The following is a 16,357-nucleotide window of genomic DNA, read 5'->3' as shown; positions in this document are numbered from 1 at the left end:
CTCTTTTGTACGACTGTTTCATGCTAGATTTTTCATTAATATTTAACCTACTTCTGTCCATCGCAGAATGTCTTACTTAATGGAGTCGAGTTACATATTTTGAAAAAAAAATTGGATGACAAAGATATAATGTTCAATTTCTGCATTTTTTATGAATAAGGTGAAAACTGTGTGCTAATTTGGCCTAGCCGAAATGCATTGTGGGATACGTTTCTCACGTCGCTCGCCATTTTGACGCTTGAGTAACGTTAATGTTATCACTAGTAATCAGCTCGAAGATGACAACGATACGCTTCAGAAACTGTGGTTTTTAATGCAAAGGCAGGGCTGTATTCAGCAGAAGCGTCTGTGGATAAAAAGATGACAACACAGGTAACGAATTGTTGCAGCTTTGAATCCGATTGGTCCTTTAACCCTGTTAACTTGAGTATTTTGGTCACTAGGTATGCCCATCCTAATGTCACTCGTGTCAGTGTCAACTTGTCATGTATGTCACCATGGTCAGTCGCGCTGCGGCCTGTTCCACTTTCAGCAAACTGTTAGCATGGTGAGGAATTGTCAGTGTAATGTTTAACCGATGCATAAATGTGATTGACATAATGGATCATGTTGATAAAGCAAGTGAGCACATACATTGTACTATACCTAGCATGACTAGTACTACTACAGTCCGACAGTGTACATGGTGTACTATGAATGCAATCGCAAATGCATCTCAACCTCCATGACCAAGTAAACGACCTTTCACTCAGCCTCTGGGGATTGTAAATTTGGGGACCATGTTCCTTTAATTAATAGAAGGGAGAGCTACATTTTAACTTTTCAATTCACCTGGGGAGATGACTGTGTGTTACATCATGCTCAATAACTGTTGGGTTAATGTCATCAAAAAAGGGCGAGGGAAACTGTGTTTTAACACCTGACACATGGCATGCATGGTGAATTCAAATTTGCATGGTTAGTTTATCAGCAAGAAAGTCACATTTTCTCACAGTTCACAATTTAAAATTCCCCCCCAAAATAGGGTCAGCGCAATAAAGAGAGTGTTGCCTTTGTTTTGGGGGAACTTAGGACCTACCAGTTTTGCAAGATAATGTTGAACAATGGGGGTCCCCAAGTATACAATCACCCTCACTCTCAGTCCTCAACTAACATGACTAAAAGGCTCAAGTACTAAGTAGGCCTCATCATATTAACCCTCCTATGCTGAAGTCACTCTTTGGGTCATTTGGTGAACACCTCAAAGAAGCACAGCTGTGTTGTGTTGTGCACTGCACCATGACTGCACTAACTGTCCCTCACAGGAATATCAGATTGCACTTTTGTGCTGCCCAACAACTGTGCTTCACTGTTTCATGTGCATAATTGTGCAGTAAACCAAATGCAGTGAAGAGGACTGCACAAAAGACCCTGGGTCATTTTGTGCTGACAACCTACTGTGTACACACTGAACCTGTGCATGTTTGAGTTCCATATAGAAACTACATGCTCACCAGTGACTGTGGGCATTTGTGCACATTTGTGCTGTAAAACCAAAGGAGGGTTAAGTTAAGGTTAGCGTAGCGTATCTCACTCACTCAAGCTAGTGTAGGTAGGCCCCCTGTGTGGCAAAAAAATGCAAAGGTGTTAAATGCCACTGCAGTGTACATCGTATATCACTGAAAAGGTCTTGAGAAAAGCTTTCCAATGGCACCAAGATGCCCCCCACGTCAATAAATTTAATAGGCCTAAGAAAGTTATTGCAAAAAAGAGACATGAGCTTGGACTAGGCTGCAAAGTACAAGCAATAGGAATATGTACAGACTAGATTGTGATCGAAACCAAATTCCTTTTAGGTTTTCAAGAGAAGGATAGAAATAGTAAAAAAAATTTGGGAAAGAAAAGTTTTATAAATAAAAGAAAAGTACATTTAAATCTTGACAAAAGTAAATAGGGGAATAAATAAATATGGCTTTATAGGGCCTAATTTTCTTAAAATCCATGTACATGTTCATTAGAAATCAGAAAAACAAGTCAGCTGAGAAGAAAGGGGGTTCTACGTAATTTCTGTTTCTTTTAGACATGGGGAAATACCAACATGACCGTGCTGGAGAGCTTAAATCGGACCAGTGCAAAAATCAACGAAGATTGCCACATACCTATTTTGTGAAATTTCAGGGCAGTCCCCAGGCCCACTGGCACTGACCTAGTCCTAGGCTCTTAGGAGGCTTTAGGCCTACTGTAGGTCTATTTTTGTTTCTGTAGCTTCTCATTTTATGGTATGAAATTGAACAGTTCATCAATAAAACCCAATAAAATAAGAAAACAAAACAGTCTCTTTTTCAGAACTGGTGACTAAAATGAGAAATTCTTACCAATTTTGTTAGTCATGTCAGTTGAAGTTACATCTACATACATGTAAGCCTAGCCCTAATAGCAAGATCGTACATGTAAGAACTATCATTATGAAGGGTCTGTTTGTTTGAAATGAATCTGGATCTCGATCAGCGATCCCAACGTTGGTTCACACCATCCATTAGGTGAATTCTGGTGTCAGTGAGGAAAGAAAACATCGGATCAGTGATCACAATAAGGATCAGTATCTTTATGTTAAAGACAGCGTTTGGCTTTCTTTGTTTTTGTATGTCTTTCTCCCAGGGTTAAGTGTAACAAATGGCACAGGTCCGTGTATTCAGTCTGCTGTGCTGGAACCTGGCATTTGACAATGACACATTTTTAAAAAGTCCCCCACTGAACTATCATAGTTTTTGATTGTCCCAAACATAATACATTTAACTTTTTCTGCCTCAGTAAAATCTCACCCCCAAATTAACAGGCACACCATGTTAAAATTTTTTTGTTTGCACTACTCGAAAATTGTGATGGTCGGATGCAGAATTCTTTCCCTCTACACTCAAGACAAACTCAGAGTATCTTCCTGGGGCAGAATGAGGAGTTTTAGGGGCAAGATTGGCCAGATCTTGATTTATTTGTTTTCCCTACTCTTGTCTTCTCCCAGAGCGTACAGGTCAAGTTGGAGCTGGGCCACCGAGCCAACATCCGGGAGAAGCCCACCCCCCAGGGCTTCACCCACGACTGGCTGGTGTTTGTTCGGGGGCCGGAGGGCAGCAATATCCAGCACTTTGTGGACAAGGTGGTCTTTCAATTACACGAGAGCTTCCCGAAACCCCGGAGAGGTAATAACAATTACACCAATGAAACTTCATGCGTATTGTCACCAAAGTACCAACGTGCATCACTGTTATTACCAGGCTCACTGGGCCGCGAGATCAGTTTTTCAGTAGCGGCTGGAGATCAGTGCAATTTAATCTCTACGTTAGCAGGCAATTGTGGCCTAGTGCCTCGCCTGAGGAACCATAAGCATCATGGCAACCGTGGGGTTCGAATCCACACATGGGCGCACGTGAGTCAACATGAGAACCACTCGACCATTATACTCCACAGAATGTATCCTTTTAAATAGTGCTCTTTAAGAAAGTGAAATCGGACATGGAAAAGTGCTCAAATATCATCTGGACATTATTATTTATATCTGGTAATGAAATTAAGGATTCCTCAAAATAGCCGTCTCATTTTGCCATCAGTTGTCAAAGAGCCGCCCTACGAGGTGGCTGAGTCTGGGTATGCTGGCTTCCTGATGACCATCGAGGTCCACTTCCGTTCCAAGGAGGAGCCCAAGAAGGTCATCTTGAACTATGACCTCTTCCTGAACACGGAGCAGCAGCCCCCGGTCAACCACATCCGATGCGAAAAGCTGACCTTCCACAACCCGACCGAGGATTTCCGAAGAAAGCTGTTGAAAGCCGGAGGGGTAGGAACCAACACCCAGACAAACTAACCCCAGTCTCCCTAGGGCAGAAACTTTCCCAGAGTCTCCAAAATCCACTGCCGTGCCGGAATTTAACGGCACATTCCTGGTATTCTAAGTTTCAAGGGATGTCAAGCATCCTTTAAAGTAACACAGATTGAAGTTTCCCATTCCTGCCACACCTACCCAAGCTTTAATTGGGATGTTGAAATATTTTAGAGGGTTGGGGTCATTTCGTGGAATACTTTCTATTAAAAAAAAATCTCAAAAAACAATAAACTACCGAATTAGAACTTTGTTTCACGGAATATGGATTTAACATTGAACGTTCGTGAGTAACTTTACTAACCAAGTTATAAAAATTGAGTTGTGTCTACCAACTCAGAAAATCACCAGTTTCTGAGCCATATCTCTTGAAACATATGGCAAGATTGATCAAAGACCATAGTTGACCATAGTTTGACTTACTCTAATCGAATGCACGTTAGTGGACTGTTGTAGGACTCATCCAGTCAACTGTTCATAACCAGCCTGTGGAGGTTGGTCGCATCGTTGGTTGCCATAAACTGTTTTAACAGTGCAGTGCAGCGAGGACCAGTTATAAGAAAAATGTGGGAATGACCATTTTTATTTTTATTTTTGCTATTTTACCCTTCTTGCTGCCACCTTTTCTCCCGTTTGGCCTAATGATCTTGACAACGGTTGACTAGGGTTGTTCACACTTCAACTTCACTGCACATGCGCTAGGTATGTCACGAACCAACCACTAGTTAACTAGTGGTCCATGATCAAACCTACCCATGAATTGTCCTGAGATACAGATCTCACATTTAGCCAGACATTACTGGAAGGTTATATTTGATGTAGCAGAATGCATCAGGCTGCATCTCCAGTTTGAAATTTTTTGTATTGCTACAAATGTTGAGGCATTTACACCTGGTTTTCAACGCCACCAGATTGGTGTCTTGCCTACTGACCCGGGCATTCCAACCTCCCCTACGGCTTCACCCACTTTCCCGGTGCCAGAGGGTGGGATTGGAGGTAAACCACTGCCCCCGTCCTTCACCGACTCATCCCTGTATGCCAAGGGAAAGCCCCAAGCGGCGGCGTCCAGTCTTCAGGTCAACAAAAAATACAAGGCTCAGGCATCCAAGGTAACAAAAATGCAGAAAAACAACAACAATCAGGTATTTGAAACTCTTAAAAAAGGCATTCCAAAACTAATGGCTAAAAAAGTGGCTTGTTATCTGAAGGTTTTTGGACAAACAGCAAATAGATTGTGTCCAGTCAATGTTTTGTGTGTTGATGGACATTTTACACATCAGTAGTCAATGTGATAACCTCTAGGACACCTGTTATTTGTATCTATTCTCTCCAGGATAGCAGTAAAACTTCATCCAAGCCCATGAAAGACCACAAAGAAGTCAAAACTGCTTCAAAGGAGCCTAAGACATCATCAAAGGAGCCCAAAATAGGTTCCAAGGAACCAAAATCTAACTTCAAGGAGCCCAAACCGGGTTCTAAGGAGCCCAAGTCCAGTAGTGTAAAGGATTCCAAGGTCAGTAGTAAAGATAACAAAACTCCTGTCAAGGATGCCAAACCTGTTTCCAAGGAGCCCAAGTCGGGCTCAAAAGAGCCCAAAACTAGCCCAAAACCACCCCCTAAAGACCCAACCAAGACTAAACCCAGTGTCAAGCGACCTGCCTCTACCTCACCAGCTCCTCCACCAACATCTCAGGACTCTGCCAAGAAGCGCAAGCGGAAGGATTCCAGTGACAGAGGCCCTCACGAGAAGAGCTCCTCAGGCAAGCCATCGCCCGCGGAGAAGGGCCCCTCCGGGGACAAGGTTAAACCGAAGGAGAAAGCCAGCAAACCCAAGACGGTCAAGCCGGCTGCCGTCAGCCAAGGCAGTGCTGGACTCTTCACTCCAGAAATCTGCGTGTCCAGGAAGCCTAAGACAGCACTGCCAGAGCCTCCAAAGGAGCTGCCCCCCTTCGAGGACGAACTGAGCACAGGTGAGGGCGGGGAGGCACACAGCCCCAGCTCCAGCATCAGCTTCTCCTCCCTGCCGCGAGGAGGAGGGGGAGTCTTAAACACCCTCATGGCTGAACTTGGAGACGAGAATGACGACGACGACGATGATGATCAAGACATTGGCTTGCCGTATCGGAAGACACCATCACCAGTAACAACCCTACCACCACTTAGCAATCACTCCACGTCATCTAATGAACAAGACTATGGGAGGATCCCGTCAGGAACGCCAGCCACCTCAGATAAGACGAAGAGCGGTACTAAATCCGGCAGTAGTAAAAAGAACAGCATGAGCAATGGCTCAAAGAAAAATGGATACAGCAACAAGGGTGAACGGAAACAGAAAAGTGGCGAGATCAAACACAAAAGTGTGGATGCCAAACAGAAGACTCAGGACGCCAAACCAAAGAGTTCTGATGGGAAGCAAAGAAGCTCCGAGAACAAAGCCAAATTGGCGGACACAAAGCAGAAGTACGTGGACAAGAAAAGCAGTGACTCTAAACCCGCAAAAGCCAGCGAGGGGAAACCCAGGCAAGCAGAGGCCAAACTCTCCAAGGGGAACCAGGGCTACCTCAACGACTTGGTTCTCTTGCACCAGAAACTGAGCTGCTTACAGAACAGGGAACAGCTGCAGAAGGTGGTGGACTTGATTGAGGAGACCGGACTTTTCCACATAACAGATGCCACGTTTGACTTTGATCTCTGCTCCCTTGATCAAACGACACTCCGGAAGCTGCAAGAGTGTGTGTCCTCGTTTGCGTAGTGTTTGTAGATTCACGTGGACTCAATGACTGGAGGCTCTGTTCAGTTCCTGAATGCCAAGATCACGTATCCCACCTCTGCCACCGGTTTTGTAGCCTTTTCTCAAGTCGGTACTGCTACTGCACGTGCTTTACATGGCAAGTGATATTGCCAGTTACAGGGTGTTTTTAGATGAGTCCATGGCAAGCCACTGTATTTGTAAAGATCTCACTGCAATGTAAACAAACAGTAAGAATCGAATAACTTTAAACTTCACTGTATACAGCATTGTTTCTTTGAAGAGGCATGCCAAGGTCACTGAAATTCTTTTGTGGCTTTGCTCAAAGTGGTTGATGATTTGCCCAGTTATTTGCCAAGTCAAAATATATTCAACTCAAACCTTATCTCCCAAGTCATACTCCCGTTAAAATGCATGTGCTGTTTTGAGCAAGGCAGGAAACAAGATGCCATAAAGTCAACCCCTTATGGTGTTATTTTGCGTCTGCAGTTGATCAGTGAAGAGTGAGGTTTCTTTAAATCGCAAAGTTGACCTCTTACAGGGAGGGCAGTCACCATTTTTTTCCCTCGTGAGAAATGATGTGCTTAAGAGTGTACAGAGAGTGAGGAAGCTGAAACAGACTGCTTGGGAAAGCGGTGCTGTAGGGTTGTGACAGTATTTGAAGTTGTTAAAAAGTAAAGCAAAGGATGCATGGATCTACTGATTTGGGAAATATGTAAAAAAAAAAAAATTTAACCAGTCAAATTTCACATTGCACTGTATTTTTATACCAGGTTCAGGATTAAAAAAGAACTGAATATTTTCATGAAATTTGAGGACCTTTGTTTTCACTCTTCCAGAATTTTTATAAGGAAAATATAAGGATTTTTTTCATGTTTCTTTAAATCCTTAGATCCAAGTACATGTACATGTAATGTTTAAGTTTTAAGAAATTTGTGCCAAAGTGAGCCAGGTTCCCACAATTAACTTGGATTTTTCTTTTTAAGGGGGGTGGAGGGTAGCAGATGGGAGATAGTTTGTGGGGGTCTTTCTGTTTGCTGAACCTGAAATTGGAAGGAACACATTCAGAAGCCAACATGAGTTTGAAACCCAACTAAAAGATGCAGTTTCTTGTGGTAATTACCACATTTATGAGCATGTACTTAAGCTTAGCTCAAACCCATGTTTCATTGTTAAAACCAGGCTACACGTATTCAACTCTGCCATCTCCTGCACTGACCTGTAATGTTGGGAAAGAAACTACACTTTTAAGGCCACAAAAAACACCGGGAAGATTTTGGCAAAAAAACAACTCTTGCTTTCATGTGAGCTGTGAACACGTACATGTATGGTGGTAGAGAGGGCAGGGTGCTATCATCAACGGAAATTACAGCAATTGAGGGCACTGAAGGGAAGGTGTGTGCATTTGTTGTATTCATAAATTGTGTTGGATTTGTCAAAAAATATTTCCCCAATGTTCGTAACTTTGTGAAACTTTTTTTTCCTGTTCTTGTTCCTTTTTTTCCCCTCAAAATTAGAAAATGTGCTATCTGTGCTTTCTAACTTGCGGATTCTGAAATGTTGAATATTTTATTGTTTTTGTTGCTTGAGTATTGTTTCGTTTTTTGTTTTGCTCATAGTTTTTCAAGGCCAAATATTGCAGTGAAATCTTTTATTTCTTGGTGCCTCTTGGCTGCAAACCAGGAAACATCGGTGCTTAGGGTGTGGGACTTTTTGGCCAAAATCACATCCATTTTCTTTGCCGGATCTGTGCATTTGTCATTCCATCCCTTTGAAGATCAGAAAATTCCTTCAAGTATGGCCGTCTTTGGATTTTTTCCCCAATGCTAGTGAAACACTTTCATGTATATAGTCTGTACAAAGTTGGTTAATATTTAACGTATTGTTGAAGACAAAACTTTACTGCCACATTTTATCGTCTTGTGTTTTTGTTTCCCGTTTTTTTAGAAGCTACTGATATGTACATGTGTTTTGTCTTTTTTAGGGGGGGGGAGTTAATCAGTTGATTTAAATGAACGATCTTCCAATAGTGGTTTTGCCAGGAGCAATTTCAGATATTTGGCAAAAAGAACAAATCTTTCCCGTTAAAAGGTCAAGCAACTAGTGCTCAGTTGTTATATTTTTTACCAATTACTGGTAAATATTCATGTTGATGTTCAGCTACCACTGTTTAGCCTCTGAAAATGAAGTCATTGCCTAATTTGTTGGACCATGCTCTCCTTCTACATTCGCAATGTGAGCGGAAAAACAAAGTGCTGAAATGTAATTGCAGTAGGCTTCAAGTTGGAGACTTGACCAAGACTCCGACGCTGAATTTCTCGCAATTTCACCGAGTCTCATTTCCTCATTCATGGTCGCAATGACTGTTAACGACAGGTTTTGTATGCAAGTTCCTGACTGGCTCCTACAAAATGAGTTTTTAGCCATTTTTGAGTAATATTGCTTTTTGTACACATCTCTCTGCTTCGCAGATCCATGACATTTGCCCCAATTTGATAAAGCAAAACCAAACGTTTCACGTTCATTCTTCTTGAAGTTTTGTTGTATTATATGTATAAAAAAAAATGTTTATCACCACACAGTATTTTGCATGTTTTGAAAACTTGGATTATGTCTGTATTGCTGCACCAAATGGCTTGAGGATAGTCACGAAACCCACTCTGTACTTTGTATATTTCAAAAACACATGGATGTACATGGATGATATTGAAAGTTACTTGTACATGCGTCCTAACCCTATAGCTGCTGGCATTTCATAAAGGGCAATATACTTTCCTATATTTTGTCAGCGTTTAGCTGGATAAACCTAAGTGGAAAATAGTTCCTCCCCCCCCCAAAAAAAAAATATGGGGAAGAAGATCTTGTGTTTTGGGCCCATTTCAAGTCAACAGTGAGTTCTCATTTTCAGCTCAGCAAAAAACCAGATGTTACTAACAGCAAAAAAAATAACACCAATTTTGTTAAGGACCAAGCATACCTGAACTTAAGTTCACTCGAGGTCAGTGCCAAAAATAGAAACTCATGAACTCTCTGCATGTTTATGGTCCAGCAGCAAAAAATGTCTAAGAGTTTTTAAGGACCCTCTCCCCATCCAGTTTCTCCTGCTTGTTCAAGATCTGGCTGATTCCAGTCACCTAAAGATGCCATCAAAGTCACGGTTCTTCCTATAAGAATACGTAAACTTATTTGCTCTGATCTGTGTTTGTATGTTTGGGAAGGAATTTTGAAAATGTACAGCACCCTTTTAAAAGGCATTTGCTTATTTCAGTATTAAAAAACATTCTCCGGGACCATTTATCTTTTCAGTTGACACTTTTGGTATTGGAAAAAAAAATGGACCCCATTTGTCTATGGAAAAAAAAACCAATTTGTCTTTGAAAAAAGATATGGGGGCCAACAGTTTTAAGAACGAAAGGTCATAAGGTCATGTATAGGTCATGACCTGAATGGTTCATTATGCTGGAAAGGTTGTGTATTTTGCCAAAACCAAAATTAAAGCTGCTTTTTATTTTTAGCGTTCTTTTTCTTGCTCTCACAAAAAGCCTTTTGCTTCAGAACCACTACACGCCCCCCGACCTGATGTCAAAGCGGAAACATCGGCAAAACATTTAAAGTTGCCTGTTTTAACAGTTGCAATTAATATTAATTTATTTACTAGTCTTGGAATGAATTTATCACCCATCTTTCAATACAAAAGAGAATGAACATTCCGTTGAAATCAGGAGATGACAAGTTCTGTTTCCATCAGTGAAAAAGTGTGCTATTTGTGTTTACGATTCTAAAGCATATAATCTCATGCGTAAAAACCTTGTCTCGTTCTAATTGCATTCAGTAACATTAGTCAAAAAGAAGAAATGTAATGTTTGTGCATTGTTCCACTGGAACAGTTCCACTCATGAAAGATGGACGGTACACATATTTGTATTCAGTGGTTTCAAATTGTCCCTGAATTTTGTACTCTCATGCACGCATGGAAACCTGAGTGTTGGTACATTGGGAAACAGTGCTTGTGTAAACGATGCCCAAAGACAAATCAGAAACAGTACATGTGTATACTTTGCCCTGGGCAAACAAGAACTGTTAATTTCTCCAGCATCCCAGTGCACCAAAATGAAAATCTGGCCTATGAGTTCCATTGTGCATATTGACATTTCAAGGGACCCCACAGGGCACATCTTAATGGTTACTGTTGCAAACGTTTCCTTTCTCATCCCTTGTTCTTTGCACACCTGAAGGATGTGGGGATATTTCTTAAATTTAGGTGACATTTCTGTGCATTGCAGGACAAGCTTTGGGTTGCCGAGTTCACCTTCTTTTAGTAGAGAGCAGAGCACTGCCTGGTTGTAGGCATTTGCTATCACTTCATTTCCCACAAATATGCTCCTTTAGCACTTTGTACATTTTATCAAGGAGAAAGATGTATTTAAATTAATGGAAACAAGTCTGTATGATATTAAAAAGAGAGATAAGAGATTTTTACTGAAAAAAGATCAACACACGCATGTCGCATTTTTGAAAAACTTCATTTGATGTGTTCCGATACTTTGAAAATTACAGTAAATACATCAAATTAATGAATGGGGGTAATTCCAGAAATCAGGGGTCCGCTTTTTTTTTATGTCCCTGTCACATCTGACATATGATTTTGTAGGTTCAGAACACATTTTCTAATTTCCAAGAGTGATGAATTAATGCAAATTACCTGCCAAACAAATAGTAATAGCTTGAAATCAATGCCAGTGGTATTTCCTTGTCAAATGACAAAGGTCTGATGTTAACAGGGACAAAAAAATGTCACATTTGGACCCCTAACTTCTGGAATTATCCATATCAAGCACGACCATGACTCAAGTATGTTAGTTTCAATCGGTTGTTGGTTGTCAACAAGTTCGGTAAGTGAACAGGTTGTCTGAGAAGTAACAACAGTTTTACCATAAAAAATGATATGTTCAAATGCAAGAGTTCTTTTAAGCTTTCATTCATAGTTTGGATTTTATTTGAGATTCACACTAAGACAGCTAAAATGTTTAATCATGGTAGGCCAATTTCAATCATCGCATGAGTAGTGTCACCACAAAAACAAACAGGAAACTTACTGCCAAGGTTTGAAAGAATAAAAGTATCCCAACCTTTCCAAGACATACAATGTAGGTCACTTTGAAAATTAGAAAATTGGGTTTATGCCGACTTTGATAACAATGAAACCTAATAGTCCTCGGTCCTACTTGCAATTGAGACTCAAACATTTTTTGACAAGTACCTTCAAATTCACAATTGAATGTCCATCAATGATATAGTCAAAAAGAATACAGCGAATGCCTGAAAGTGACAAATTAACAGAGACGACAATCAAAATGAAACACAATACCCAACCGACACTTATAATCCCAACACCTTTTCTAGCAACAGAACTTAGTGAGCCTAAAGACACCCGGCACAGTTCCATAACTCAGTGGAAAACGCGTGTTGATGTGTCATTTCCACTGAACATGGATTATTCCTGCATACCACTGCATACCCTGCGTAAATTAATAGCAACCTGTTGTCCAGAGTCTTCGGAAATCAACCAAAAAAAACCAAATGATCAAATGCTGATCATATCGTAACTAACCCCCAAATAAAAAAATGAAAAAAAAAAGGCTGACTCAAAAGGTACAATTTCCCAATTCTTTTAGAAATAATTGAGTGCAGGAGAGTCCCAAGCTATATAAACCACATTTGTTTATATAGAGCAGTACGTAATGTTTACACTATTCAAATAATAAATCCTACATTTTCAAAACGGCTCAATGAATTCCACCTCGGAAACAAAATACATTTAGATTGCACTGTCAGCAGAAAGATGCCCCTTTCCTGGTGACTGTGGTGATCAACACTTCAAAAAGAAATCGAAAGAAGTTTTGCAAAAATTTTACAAACTTTTAACCAACTAGAACTGGAACTTTCATTATGTTATGTTCCGTGCCAACATTCAAATAGTTAAGTGTTGACATTTTCATGAGGTTTATCAGAGTTTAAAATGTGCACAGATGCAGAAAAAAAGTTTTTTTCAACCAACAAAAAGTATCACTATTTAAAAGCCGAATTGAATTACCAGAGGGAGCTCTGCAATAATTCCTGCAAACAATCACATATTGATGGAGTGGAGCTTAATTATAAAATACAGATTCAGTAAGTTTTACGAAGGGAAGAGTATAAAGTGACAAGTATTTTCCTCGGAGTATGGAAAAGAGGTTTTCCCTTTCAACAGGAAAAATGTACAAAATATAAAAAGCCACGCTCAAATTGATCTGATTAATAGTCAAGCACACACTCAAAAATGGTACAGATGACCACCGTCCTTAGAATCACTGACCATCGTATCTAGGCAACCAAAATATCTGAGATCAATAAATTTCCATATTTATATCATATTTACATGATAGCACACAGGGCAAAGCACTGGGGTTTCTCTGCCTTTCTATGATGCACAAAAAGGTCTTAAATATGAAAAATCTTCTATTTACACTTTTATATTCATTGAAATGCACATGGCATAATATCTTAGATAAAATCGCTGAGACTCCAAAGACATGCATAGAATATGATAGATATATATATTTACTTCAACATTTGAAAAATTTGATAGTAAACTCAGTTCACAACAGCAAACAGGGCTTAGGAAGGAAACGTGGAATTTTAGAATTTATTTTTAAAAAAAAAAGGAAAAATCTGATCTCTTAGTTTAATAAAATAAGTGTACAATTGAAATCAGATTCACGTATGGGCATGCATGTCAGAAATCTGTCTAAAATTCATTTGTACATCAAGTTGAAAGTCTCAAGATTTGCTATTTTAGCTGGCCTGAGAGATCGTAACTCGACTTAAGCCACATTCACTCTACTGGGACGCAAGAGGGCGCCTTTACTTGCACAGTTTATCCACTCAAATCTATTACAAAGTGCCAACGATAAGTTTGGCCCTATTTAAATACAAGAGCTACATGTTACATGTTGGTTGGTCACCAGCACTGTGTATCACACTACTTAACAGAAGCAGGACTGAGGTGGGCACCAGCTAAGAAGTGTATATTCTCCTTTTCACATAATGCATCTCTGTCACACTGCGAAGCATACCGCTGAAAGCACTACTGACTACATGTATCTCACTTTGACACTGACGCATCACGTCTTCAACCTTGCAACACTGTTCTTGTGATAATGCACTAGCTTTTCTCGTAACCCTGACTGCATTAATTTTCCTGGCATCTTGCCAACGATGAGAACTTTCCATATTTAAGTACCTCCCCTTTAATAACTTATGAGCCCTGCCTCTATGTATTCACAGAGTTATGTTCAATAAAGCTTAAATGCAGAGGACTGTGTAGAGAATTTCTTTACAGTTTACAAAAGAATACTACATGTACATGCCTGTGGAATGTTTGGTACATTAAGCCGTAAATATAGTTTTATATATATACATGTACTGTACATTTGAAGCTTACATAAAACGGCATAAATTTGAAATACACTTTTCCTTGATTTTTGTGCTAGGCTTTGTGATAATGAAAACCTGAATTGATCAACTGAAGAATTATTTTAATTCAATGGCTGATTTCGTTATCCTGAAAGATATTTTGTCAGTATTCAGACACAAGATACTGAAATGTCGGAATTCTGAAAAATTACAATCTAATTTTAAAAAAGCTGCATATTCGTAAGTACATCCATTGTTAGCCTTTTCACTGCAAAACTCTTGATGTGCTTGATATTGCATACATGTTCATATATTGAATGCTTGAAGGTATTTTTGTATTACTTTATATATTTGATCGTTACATATTGTTTTTCTCTTCAATCCTGCTCGAAAAACAGATTTACAGCAAACTGAGCCAATTCTGTAACTTAGCAACCACAACGCAAGACTTGGTTATTTTATTCAAGTTTCTAAACAATCACCACAGCAAAGTTTGTGAAGGAACTGAAATGACGTGATATTTGGTTGGATTGTGGGAAAACTCTCCATAACCTTAAATCCAGGGGATATACTGAAGGCAAGTTCGGGCGTGAACTACAGTATGACCACTAGTCATTTGCTTTTTAACAATGTAACTTGCAACATAGTTACACTTGAGTAGCCCCTTGCTGAACAATTCTGTAAAATTTCAATCATGCTTTGCTGTTGGTTGCCACTTATGGCCAATGACATCTCATACAATTATTTCCATGTGAATGGCTCCCTCCATGCTGATAAATGAAATCGGCTATTGGTAACCAGTGTTGCGACTATGCCCAGGGTGAAATGGTTGACTGGATGGTCCAAGCCATCCAATAGTCAACTATAGTTGTCCCTCAAACCTGCCCAAAGTTTGTTTTTTAACTGCAACTTACTGTGTCATAACAGCAGAATCTTCTCCTGTCGTGCCCACTCCCAGACAGAAACCTGCACAGCCCTGCTTAGACAACCTCACTCTAGCACAGCAGCCAAATGACTTTGAAGCACATGGCTTTTTTCAAATTTCCAGCCACATGGGCAGACAGAGAGATGATGCAACTGCCTAAGCTGGACTGATTTACTCCTTGCTGGGGGGTGCAATGCATGTGAGGTGCAGGCTGTACCAAAAGTAGAAGACGGGGAGGTAGGAATACCTGAGGGGCAATTAACAGGCTGTTCCAGTGTGTCCTGCCCACTTTAATAGCAAGCGTCAATAAGCCTTTTGCAAGTTATTATTTGAATAAAATCTGGTTCACCTAGCTCTTCAAATTCACGTGAACACAACAATTGGAATTCTCCATACTAAAGACACTGTTGCTATACCTCATGATTCGGGGCAAGCTTTTGCTAAGTTACATAAGAGACACCTTGCACCAATACACTGTTTTCCATGGATAAGGCACAAAGGAACCAGTCCATTCCAAAGATGGTGGTTACTATGCAAAGCTTGCCCTGAATCATGAGCTATAGCAACAGTGTCTTTAGTCTGGGAAACTCATATTGGTATGTTTGTGGGTAAACAGATAACTCAGCCTTGTACCAGATTTTATTCAAATTTAACTAGCAAAAGGCTTATAACACATGTTTTTGTGCCAATGCTTGTGCCAGACTTTTGTCGAGGTTGTGCACTCTCAGCTGTGATTTGGTTAAAATTTCCTGTGGGAGGGGCTTCATGACTTGGGCCACTTTGATTACACGGCTGCCTCTTAAGTAGTTAAACCTAATCATTGATGAATAGCTTGAACATTAACTATATATGGTATGAGCCAAAGATGTTGATCAATATTTACTCTTAGTAAAATACTACCTAGCTGTTTACCTCCGCAGTACATTACCCATCAGCAAGCCCTTTTGAACTTCCTTGGTTCTATAAACACTGATTCCTGGAAATCCTGAAGCCATCTCTCGGAATCGCAATATTTCTGATCTCTATATTGAACTTATGAATATATGTAGCCAGTATTCCAAGAAATCATCCAATGAGAACATCTCACACAACCGGGACTTCGTCCATTGAAAAACAAAAGAGCAAAATGTGGGTTACGGTGCTTTCATTAGCCAAGCATCTTCACACTTCTGGCTCTCAGCTGCCACAGAATAACAGCAGCCCACGAGGAGGAATGGATCAGTTGCTATAGTAACACCTCTCTATATCACCAAGTAAGCCTTTAGGCACAGGATTGTGATGTACACTAGCCACAGCACTGCTAAGAGCACTCCTGAGAGATGCTTTGTCACCTTACGCCCTCCTAACTCTCCACCGAAAAGCTGTTCACAAAAAT

At 40.2% G+C, this 16,357-nt stretch overlaps 3 protein-coding genes across 8 annotated transcripts in view; 1 reads left to right on the top strand and 2 right to left on the bottom strand.

Annotated features, from left to right (window-relative positions):
• Positions 1–15,490, bottom strand: part of LOC110989880 (unconventional myosin-Ie-like) — a 49,207-nt gene extending 33,717 nt beyond the window's left edge. Inside the window, exon 1 of the mRNA XM_022254569.2 lies at positions 14,972–15,490. The gene's annotated coding sequence lies outside the window, so the exon portion shown is untranslated. The remainder of the gene's footprint in view (positions 1–14,971) is intronic.
• Positions 192–7,876, top strand: LOC110989881 (uncharacterized). The gene is made up of 5 exons (XM_022254571.2): positions 192–372; positions 2,999–3,176; positions 3,585–3,811; positions 4,765–4,962; positions 5,187–7,876. The coding sequence occupies exons 1-5, from the start codon at positions 361–363 to the stop codon at positions 6,603–6,605; spliced, it is 2,034 nt and encodes a 677-aa protein (XP_022110263.1). The 5' UTR covers positions 192–360; the 3' UTR covers positions 6,606–7,876.
• The window catches only part of LOC110989885 (sodium/calcium exchanger 2-like), a 60,243-nt gene continuing 55,450 nt past the window's right edge, over positions 11,565–16,357 (bottom strand). For all 6 annotated transcript variants that reach the window (XM_087137359.1, XM_087137360.1, XM_087137358.1 and 3 more), the window contains one exon: positions 11,565–16,343. In XM_087137359.1, the coding sequence (XP_086993485.1) occupies positions 16,224–16,343 (120 nt within the window). In that variant the 3' untranslated portion in view covers positions 11,565–16,223. The remainder of the gene's footprint in view (positions 16,344–16,357) is intronic.

The sequence above is a fragment of the Acanthaster planci genome, linkage group LG05, assembly GCF_054643075.1.
Source record: "Acanthaster planci isolate LZ-2023a linkage group LG05, COTS_SCS, whole genome shotgun sequence".
Classification (NCBI taxonomy): Eukaryota; Metazoa; Echinodermata; class Asteroidea; order Valvatida; family Acanthasteridae; genus Acanthaster; species Acanthaster planci.
The sequence above is the reverse complement of the archived record's forward strand: the minus strand, read 5'-3'. Positions and strand labels throughout refer to the sequence as shown.

Bases quoted from the DNA above. Each gene is read 5' to 3' on its own strand.
- LOC110989881 (XM_022254571.2), top strand. The intron at 3,812-4,764 runs GTAGGAACCAAC...CAACGCCACCAG, and splicing joins AGCTGTTGAAAGCCGGAGGG to ATTGGTGTCTTGCCTACTGA. The intron at 4,963-5,186 runs GTAACAAAAATG...TATTCTCTCCAG, and splicing joins ACAAGGCTCAGGCATCCAAG to GATAGCAGTAAAACTTCATC.